At 44.5% G+C, this 10,585-nt stretch overlaps 1 protein-coding gene across 1 annotated transcript in view; it reads left to right on the top strand.

The window, feature by feature from the left end:
* HLTF (helicase like transcription factor) overlaps positions 1-10,322 on the top strand; it is a gene marked incomplete in the record, with an annotated part of 1,324,997 nt that extends 1,314,675 nt beyond the window's left edge. The window contains 1 exon segment of the mRNA XM_044070619.1: positions 9,931-10,322. Coding sequence (XP_043926554.1) covers positions 9,931-10,083 — 153 coding nt within the window.
* Between the last annotated feature and the right edge of the window lie 263 nt (positions 10,323-10,585).

Genomic DNA, 10,585 nt, shown 5'->3' on the forward strand with positions numbered 1-10,585 from the left:
TGTTCCAGTAGATGCCATGTTGGTGGCGGCTGCCACCAAGAAGGAACTAGCCCAGGAGAGTTCCTCGGTCCACCCTCCCGACAAGGAGTCTTGGACGATGGACGGCATAGGGAAGCGGATGTTTGCTTCAGCCACCTTCTCGGTAAGGTCGCTGAACTACATGGCACATGTTATACGATTCCAGCGGGATCTCATTAAAGAATACGCAGAGTCGCCCCCAGATTCCATGGCGGCCAAGGATAGGAAAACATTCTCAGCCCGAATGGCCACTCTTAAGTCCATTTCGAACACTTCTATGTGACTTCTATCCCATGCCACGAAAGGAGCCGCTAGAGCTAGCGGAGCGGGCATTGTCTTACGGCGGCATGCTTGGCTCCGTCTCTGCGACTTTGCGGAACCCTTCAAGGCTTCCTTCACAAACGCCCCTTTTGACGGCTCTTCTCTGTTTGGCAAGACTGTTCGCGACACGCTGGTCCAGAGCGAGAAAGATGGGAAAGACGTCTGCCATAGGAATCTGCTCGTCTGCCATAGGAATCTGCTTCTCGGCTCCCCAGAGGTCCTTCTCCAGGAACCAAAGGGGACAAAAGAAGATGTGGTTCCGAAAATCTCAATAGTCCCGTTTCGCTCCGGACCCCTCGTCCTTCAGAGGCAGAGGAGGACAGGGTGGACGTCGGCCCAGAGGCAGAGGGGGACCGAAGAATTTCGGGTCGAGAGAACCTTTTTCGGATTGGCCCGCACAGCAGCCCAGAGGGGTTACCCGACTGCTCCACTCTGGAGGCAGTCGGGGGGGGGGGGCGTTTCTCGAGGCACCTAGCAGTTCGGGAGTCCATTACAACACATCGCTGGGTGCTTCGAATCATATCCAGAGGTTACACTGTTCCCTTTCTGAATCTCTCTCTCAGACCCCGGAGCCTCCATGATGTCCCACCCAATCAAAGGGAGGCAGCAGCCACAGAAATAAAGCAGCTGATAGAAAAAAGAGCTATCCAGCCCGTCCCCCAAGATCAATCCGGATCAGGCTTCTACTCCAGGTTCTTTTTGGTGCCAAAAAAGACGGGGGACTTAAGACCAATCCTCGACCTGTCCACTCTGAACCTGTCGGTTGCCAAAGAAAAGTTCTGGATGGTCACTATTCAATCCATTCTCCCACTCCTGCAGGAGAACGACTGGATGTGCTCTGTAGACCTCAAGGATGCGTACTACCACATTTTGATGGACAGACGATCCAGAGGGTTCCTCCCTTTCCGGCTGGGAGCCAGCCACTATCAGTTCAGGGTCCTTCCCTTTGGTCTCACCACAGCACCCAGGGTGTTCACCAAAGTGATGGCAGTTGTAGCGGCCCACCTGAGGCTTCAGGGAGTACAGGTCTTTCCGTACCTAGACGACTGGCTCCTGACCCCCCACCAGGCATCTACTCTGTTCAGCCAGGAATTACTTCCTTCACTTGGCCTCTCATCTGGGGATTTCAATCAACCTCAAGAAATCCTCCCTTCAACCAACTCAGACCTTAGATTTCATAGGGGCCAGGCTAGATACAAGCCGGTTGAGGGCCTTCCTAACTCCGGACAGGCTTTGAACTGTGACTTTTCACGTGATGGCCCTCTTACAATCCCGGCTCCCCCAGCGGAATTGGTCCTGAGGGCGCGCTAGGTTCCATGGCGGCTGCCATCAATCTGTCACCACTAGCTCATCTAAACATGAGAGTCCTGCAATGGACCACTAGCTCATTCTGCAACATCCGTTAGTCCAGCAATATCCCCTCAGCAACCCTCAGCAAGGTTTGCAGGAGATCCTACTTCTGTGGATCCAATCCTTGGATCTCCGGGAAGGCGTCCCTTCTCAATGACCCCACCCCGGTGACCACGGGCCTCAGGTGGGGCACCTCAAGCCACGGTGACCACGGTGGGCACACTGCATGGAGAGTTGCACATCAGTGCACTAGAGATGAGGGAGACCTTGTTGCACATCAGTGTCCTAGAGATGAGGGCAGTGCTTTTTAGTTGCAAGCACTCCAGGCCCTTCTTCCCTTAGGGACAATTGCGATTCAATCGAAGACAACATGTCTGTAGTCTGGTATATCAACAGACAGGGGAACCAGATCCTATCGCTGTGTCGAGACCAGAATTTGGGAATGGGTGACCACCAACCGCTTTCTCATAGCAACGCTTCCATTCGGTTGGTCCAACATACTGGCAGACAGGCTGAGTCTAACCATCCTCTCACCTTACGGTGGTCTCTGAACCCGAGGAAAGCAGATCTTCCTCAAGTGGGGTCAACCTTGCTGCGATCTATTCGTGTCACCACCTTCAAATGCAGCGAGTACTTGGCTCTACTTCCCCGCCAGAATCCCTCAGAGAGGCTAGTCCATGTTTGGCCATCTGGTCTACTTTATGCTTATCCACCTTTCCCCTCATTGGTAAAAGCTTGCAGGTTGGGGAGCAGATTGATCCTCATAGCCCCATTCTGCTCTGTCAAGCGTGGTTAAGCTATGGTCCTATCTGGTCTAATCTGGTCCATCCTCCATGGATCTTGGATCCCACTCTGGTTCTGATTTCTCATCCCCTGGAGTTGACAACTCCAAACCTGGACAATCTCAAGCTCACAGCTTGGTTGATCCAGTTCCAATCATAGCTAGGACTCCCGGTATCTCCTCCTCTGTTAAAGCTATTTTAGTAGCCGCTCATAAGCCTTCTACTAGAAAGGTCTATAAGAGCAAATGGAAACGTTTTTCAATCTGGGCGGAACATAAACATATGGATCCCTTTACAGCCCCGATTCCAGCTGTATTAGAGTTTTTGTCACACTTATTTGATCAAGGTGCCAGCTCCTCCACCATCAAAGTCCAATTAGCAGCAATTTCACACTTTCTTGTGGGAAGTGATCTTGGTTCATTAGCTTCCCCTAAGATCTGAAAAACTTTTGTAAAAGGTACTTTCCTGTTAAGGCCTCCTGTTAAGGGTGCAGTTCCCCCATGGGGCTTAACTCTTGTTCTTCAGGCTCTTACTGACCCCCCCCCCCCTTTGAACCTGCAGCTTCGGTGGATCTTAAATACTTATCTTGGAAAACGGCCTTTCTCATTGCCATCACTTCGGCCGGAAGGATTTCAGAACTTCAAGCCCTTTGCGCCAAACCTCCATATCTGGTCTTCCATAAAGATAGAGTTTCCCTCAGGACCAAGCCCTCCTTCTTACCTAAAGTCGCCTCTGAGTCCAACATTAATCAGTCTATCAATTTACCAGTTTTTTTCCCAAATTACCAAAGCAAAGGTGAATACAAATTACATTCTTTGGACGTGCACAGACAATTGAGGTTCTATTTACACAGGACTGCTGATCATAGGAAATCTGAGCAACTCCTTGTATCCTTTGCTAAACCCTTTTTGGGTAAACCTGTGTCAAAAGCTACATTGTCCAGATGGATTTCACAATGTATACTTCTTGCATATAAGAGTTCTGGCCATCCAGAACCTGTCGGAGTTCACGCCCATTGTACTCGATCGATTTCCACTTTTGCTGCCTTTTGGTCCAGGGTGTCCTTGGATGACATTTGTTCAGCAGCCACTTGGGCTTCATCCCATACCTTTATTTCCCATTACAAGCTGGATATAATTTCCAGAGGGAGGGCGTCGTTTGGCTCTGCTGTGCTCCAGAATATTCTTCCATGAGGACCTCCCAAGGTTTTTGGTATCTGGGGACTCTGTCCCACAGGTTGATGAACAAATGAAGTTAACTACTTCAGATAAAGAAGTTATGTACTCACCATAACATTCCATCTGAGTAGGTAACTTCATTTGTCAGCAACCAACCCCCCCTCCGTCCCCCTAACCTGTAGTTCATCCTTTTTAGGAACCTTGTGCTCCCTGTATCAGATGACATCAGGTTAGGATGCTAGTTGATCCTTTGGTTGTGGTATTCTATAATACTAAGAAAACTCGATCTGAGGACAGAGAAGGATGGCAGGGGGTTGTGGGTAAGGGGGAGGAGCTTGGAGCTCGGATCTTAGCTGAATAAAGCTGCCGGCTTGGATCCAATTCAAATCCGATACCCACAGGTTGCTGACGAGTTACCTACTCAGATGGAACGTTATGGTGTGTACATAACTTCTTTTTTTACTATCATCCCAAATGTCAGCTGTATCCAATACGCTGATGACTCCACCCTGATTTGCTCAGCTACAGATTTGTGGTCTGCTACTCAGTCCACCTTTAATACTATAGAAAACTGGCTCTCTGAACTCCGTTTGATACTAAACCCAAAAAAACTAAAATACTGTTATTCTCACCAACACAAAGGTCTGCTGATTTTACCTTTACCATAAATGCAAATGATGGCACAATAATCTCCCCCCGAACCCTATACAAAACTATTAGGTGTCATTATTGATAACCTAAAATTCGACCTACATGTAAACCAGTCGAATAAAACCATCAGTAAAAAACTAGGGTCACTGTACAGAATAAAAGCCTTCGTAACCCCTCCAGCCAAAATTGTCATAGCTCGCTCTCACCTACTTTCAACACTTCTATATGCATCCCCCTACTCTCTAATCTAAACAAGACTGTACTTAATAGACTGTCAACCTGTTATAATCACATTTCCAGGTTTGCCACTGACCTGCCTTTTAGGACACACCATTGCATCAATCTTAACCAGCTTGGGTGGCTTGAACTTCCCAGTCTAATCCAATATAACCTACTGATTATGGCTAATAAAATCCTTTATAATCCAGATAATACTCCAGCACTTACCCCCTATAACAGTCCGCGACTGCTTCGATCCTCAGACTACTAATTCAGACAATCAAAATTAACAATGCAGCCAGTGATTCCCTCTTTGCAAACTCTGCAGGCAGAGCCTGGAACTCGCTTCCAGCTGATATTACTTTGCTCTCCTCCCTAGGGCAATTTAAAAATAGACTCAAGCAACATCTGGCACTAAACTGGCTTTGCCACTGCAACAAGCCTGGCTAACTCTTATCAAGAATGTGAAAAATCTGTTAATCAAATTACTGTTGAATTTACCCCTAACTGTCACCCGGGAGTAACTCTAACCTGTTGAACTTGTCTATTCATGTTTGCTTCTGTATTCTTTGTCAATACCATAATTGTAAGATGTAGTCATTGTTTTTATTGTATCTGTTTACCGTGGAGCTTATCTCCCAGGGCCTCCGCTGAAAATGGACATGAATCCAGTCGGACTATCCCGGTCAACAAATGTAAAATAAAATAAGTAAAATGTGCAGACTGTCGGAAGAATATGGGGACCAGCAGTAAGGTGCATTGGAAGTGTTCAGAGTTGCCCAAGCACACATAACATGATCTTTAGATAAAATATTCCAAGAACTGCTTTTCTACACAGAGGTCATATTATTGGCATTGATGCATAAAATGATGTAATAAGGTATTTATGAAAAATGTTAGGGTTAGCTTTTAAAGCAGAGACTAGGAAATGGTTTTAAAAAGGTTGTCCCTAAAGTGCAGGCCTTGGTTGTATATAAGCATGAAGGTTTCGAGTGACTTTTGATGCTTAATGTAGCATATCACCTGAACAAATCGCAATAGCCCATGTTCTCTCATAAGGCATTAGGAGGCAGAAGAAGGGAAGGAGTCAGTATTCATTTATAAGGCTTGTGGAGACAGAAGGAGGAGGAGTCAGTAGAAACAGTGTAGTATTAGTAGTTAAGATAGGGGCATAGATGTCTTGACAAAACACATGTGGTGTAGTGGTTCCCTGGGAAAGATAGGTTAAAGAAGAGCTGCAAAAAGAAAAAAAATGAAAAAAATTGATTTTGAATGGTGCCAAATGTGCCGTGACAGATGTGCATGTGATTTTGAAGAATGGTATTCTGATGAATGCAGTTTAAGTGGCCTCTGCTTTTTATGAATGCTTTAAGTGGTCTGTACATTTTAAGTATTACACTCTAATATTAATGAATTCATCCATTGTTTTTTTTTTTCATATAGGATCATAGGAGGTTACTAGCCTAATGGCCCTGGGGCCCGTACAAGCATTGCCAAGAGTTTATCCCCAAAAATGAAACCTCACTCAGCACCTGTCGCCCCTTGTCCATGAGGGACACAGGTGGAATCCCTGGGACAGATTTGTGGTTTCCCATCCACTGATCCAGGTTGTGCTTGAAGATGGTCAGCAAGGTGACATGTATGGAAAGTCTATTCCAGAGACGGGGCACCTCTGGGAGACAAACCTGTCTCTCCAGCAGGTTTTGTTAATGTTGCATATTAAATTTAGGCCTTTTGAGTGGGTAAAGTGCGAGGAGTTAGACTTATGGATATGGGCAGGGTCTGAGATTGCCTTATAGGCGAGAGACAGATCACCTCTGAGCAATCTGTATGATACCAAGTAGAGTGATAGTGATTTGAGCCTGTCCGCATAGGACAGGTGTTGGAGGTCATGGATTCTCATTGTGAGGTATTTCTGTGGCCTTTCCAGTTTGTGCAGGTATTTGGAGAGGTACATACCAAACAGGGTGTTGTACTCGGTTATTGACCCAATGAGGGAGGAGTACAGAGAGGCAATAACCTCCTTTTTTCAGATGCAATCCCTTTACTTATTAGATGAACCTAGTAAAAGGCTTTTCTGACCACTGCCGCTACATGATGGTCGAATGTGAGATTGTCAACCTGTGTACCCAGGTCTCTCGCATCAAGTTGTGTGCTTATGCCGTTGATGTGGTAATCAGTAGGGGCCATGTTTTTGCCGAATGGTATGATAATACACCTTTTTTGTGTTTAACTTAAGGTCATTACTTTGGCACCAGTCATTTGTTGCTGTGATACCCTCTTGCAGTATGTTAACATCATTTGGAGAGTCAATGAAAGCACCCAACTTGCAGACGTCTGCAAACTTGGTCAGCCACAGGCCTTTTGTCTTTGCCTGGACCTCTGAGAAGTAGATTTCAAACAGTAAGGGTCCCAGGACAGATCCCTGGAGGTTGTATTCAGCTTTTCAGAAGTTTTATTTGCCTTGTTACGGTTGGGGGGATGGGCAGGATAGAAAATTTTAATGAGATAGAACTATGACCTGATCACAGCAGGGTATAACTTACTGTAGGAGTGGTGCAGCAGGCACCCATGTTGGTGAGAACCAAGTCCAGAATGTTGTCTCCCCTTGTGGGGGATGAGATTAACTGGTCTAGTGCATTAGAACTGATGAATTTAAGGAATTGTTTGGCGAGTGCATTAGTGCAGGGAATAGTTCACCCAGTCTATGGTGGGGTACTTGAAGTCATCAAGGACCAGGGTGTTAGGGGGTACCTTGATGGAGTCAAATAGATCCAGGTAGGAGGAGTGGGTGTCCTGAGTCATGGAGGGGGGTCTATAGCTGGCTATAACTTGTATGGCTGTTTTGCCAACTGTCAGTTGCACCTTGAGTAGTACTAGTGCATCATGCTGGCAAACCAGTCTGGAGGTGTGCTTGTCCTTAATGATTATAGAGACTCCACCACCCTTAGTCTTACCAACCTCATTTTGTGGTCAGAATGTGTAGAATGAGGTATAACCTGGTAAGCAGGGGTGCTGTCTGCAGCCTTTAACCAAGTTTCCATGACTGCACAGATGTCGGCATCTTCCAGTTCGAGGAGAGCCTCCAGTGAGTCCATTTTCAGGTTAAGACTCCTAGCGTTAAGCGGCATGACTTTGTTTGCTTTTTGACAGATCGTTTGTTGTAAGATTTGTCTTTGGGACATTGCCTAAAAAAGGCACAATGGGGGAGGCAAGAGCCTTGGCTGGAATCCAGAATCCCAGGGGTTACAGGTGGAGGCCATCTTTGGCAAAGAATCAAGGACTGTTTGGTATGTCATCCCAGGTGGACAGGTACTGGATCCCCTTGGGATGACACCAGAAACTAAGCCAATTGTTGAAGTCAGTTATTTTTTGTTGGTGTTTTGGTATACTTGGTGAAGGTAGGATGCTGCTTAAGGCTAGGGTCATACCTGCCTGGGACACGTATTCTGAGATCTCAATCATATTTCTCTTCATATAGTCCAGGGAGGTATGTCTCAAGTTATTCACACCAACATGGACAATGACAGAGTCATACTTGTACATGTAAGTGCATGCGTGATGTGGTGGATTCTGGCATCTGGCAGACAACTCACCCGTGATCTTCTCCTTGTCTAGCCTGGTTAGGGGGACATTGGTGTGTGTCACAGTTGAGTTGCCAGTGACTAGTATGTTTGGTTTATTGTGTCTTATGGGCTATGTTGGTTTGCTGTTATGCCTTATGGGCTGTGTTTGCAAGACACTGGTGTGTTGTCTGCTCTGTGTGATGTTTGGTGTTGTGTGTGGAATGTTTGCGTTTTGGAGGTCTCTGCTGTTTAGGTAGGTTTTTATTGAGGACTTCTGCATAGGTGGGTGTGTGTTGTGCTGGCTGTGTGATGTGGGTGGTGTGGTGTTTGTGCTCATACCTCTCAACTCTACAGACTTTTGCCTCATATTTTTGTCCCATTTTTAACAAAATTGTGGTTTTCTGGCAAATCATTAAAAATTAAAGTCAGAAAATGACAGCCCTTTGACTTCATACCCTTCAGAAAATTCATGCTAATGTAAAACCTGTTATTCTATCAACTTTCTAACTTTGCAAGAGCAATATTTAAGAAGTGTCCCCATTTTTGGGCCTTAACCCCCCATTATTTATGGCTTTGTCCAGATTTTTTGCACTGAGAGGTTAAGAGGTATGTTTGTGCTGGCAATCTCCTCTTTGTCGGGTGTACTGACTGTGGCACAAGAGAGCATGGATTCCAGGTTACTGATGTAAGTGCATTTCTCGCAAGTTGAAGAATTATGCTAGGAGAAGAGGGCTGTCTGTGAACATGAGGCAGTTGCTACACTGTCTCAGCATGCCCATGTTGACCAGGCTGGCAGGAGAAACTGATGGGAATTGTCCAGATATAGTGTTATAAATGCTTGGCTGGACTTATGGAGAGAGGGTTTTGATAAGGGTTTGTCCACAAGAGTGTAGACTACAAAACCTTCTTAATTATAAAATAACTGGCCTGAAGCTCAAGTGCTTAAACCAAAACTAAGAGGCGTAGAAATAAATTTAATCAGGCTACTGACAAGTAGTAATAAATGCAGCAGAATAAAAAAGCACTTTAACACTTAAGAGCAAGCAGCAAAGTAAGGTAATAAAGTAGGAAGAGCACAATTACAGTAAAAGCAGCTGAATGGTGTAATTTTTTTGTTTTGTGATTTTTTTTTTTAAGCGGAGAGGGAGGAAACGGAACATAATTCAAGATTAAGAGACTAAGGGGGTTGGCCTTCCCAAATGCTGTCTCTGTACACAGTAGCATGAGCTGATGAGATGGGAATGGGAGGAGTGTCCAAAATCAAAGAAGCAAGGGGGTAGTCCTTCCCAAATGATCTCGCTGTACTCAGTAGAGTGAACAAATGAGATGGGACTGGGAGGAGTATCCAGAATCAGATTTACAGCAGGGGCACGGGCAATTCCAAAGCCACCAAGTTTAAGAATACAACACTTGGGCAGAAGGGTGGGGAAAAACAAAATGCAGACAGAGACCAGCAATATTCAATCAAATAAATAAATGCTCACAATCTTGTTAACAAAATGGAGACAGAGACCAGCAGTATTCAGTCAAGCAAATAAATAAATGCAGCACAGTTTTGTTAACAAAATGCAGAGACCAGCAATATTCAATCAAGCAGATAAGTAAATGCAGCACAGTTTTGTTAATTGTCACTGAAACAGATCAAGTGCAAAAAAGTATACTTATATCATCTTTGTATATAGTAGTTTAAACAAAGGAGATGACTCTTTAACTATTTATGCTCCTCTCATGGACAGTATTTTGATATCTTGTTTTACATGTGATAGATTTAGCAGGTTTATTCTACCTTGTATACATTTTAACCATGAAGCAGTTCTACATCTAAACAAATCTTTTTGTCCACAGTTCATTGTGAAAAATTCTGTTGAAGAAAATATGGTGAAAATTCAAAACAAGAAGAGAGAGCTGGCAGCTGGAGCTTTTGGAGCCAACAAACAGAATGCCAGTGAAATGAAGCAAGCTCGGATCGATGAAATAAGGACACTTATTGACTTGTGAAGAACGTCAATGCAGATAATGCATTTTTTGCTGAAGTACTGTTATTTTGTCAGACTAAAATTTGGTGGTAATGCTACTAAGCAATATTTGCTTTCAGAAGATGGTATATTTTTCGAGTTTGTATAGAAATATGGTCAGTACAGGACTTTTATTATGTACATTTAGTTTTATTGTTTCCAAAACATTACTTGACCAAAATCTCCCATCAGTGTTTTTATTAAAACATTAGTTATCTATAACTGTGTAATTACAGAATGTTTGGTTTTACTTGTGGTTATGTATAGCTTTTCTCTTAGTTGTTTTTATGACCCTATGGAATCAAGAGTATTTCTGGGGGATGGTAACATGACTGTCTGCTGGGATGCTAACATTTTACCTGCCTGTAAACATTGCTGCAGTTACAGCTATGATATTTCCTTTTTACATACTCCTGAAATACAGCATTTCTGCAGTTTGTGAAATCCAGAACTTTATGAAATTGCCAAGAAGGGTTTGATAGTTA

Source organism: Protopterus annectens, chromosome 4.part1 (assembly GCF_019279795.1).
Source record: "Protopterus annectens isolate FY-2018-M chromosome 4.part1, PAN1.0, whole genome shotgun sequence".
NCBI classification, from domain to species: domain Eukaryota; kingdom Metazoa; phylum Chordata; order Ceratodontiformes; family Protopteridae; genus Protopterus; species Protopterus annectens.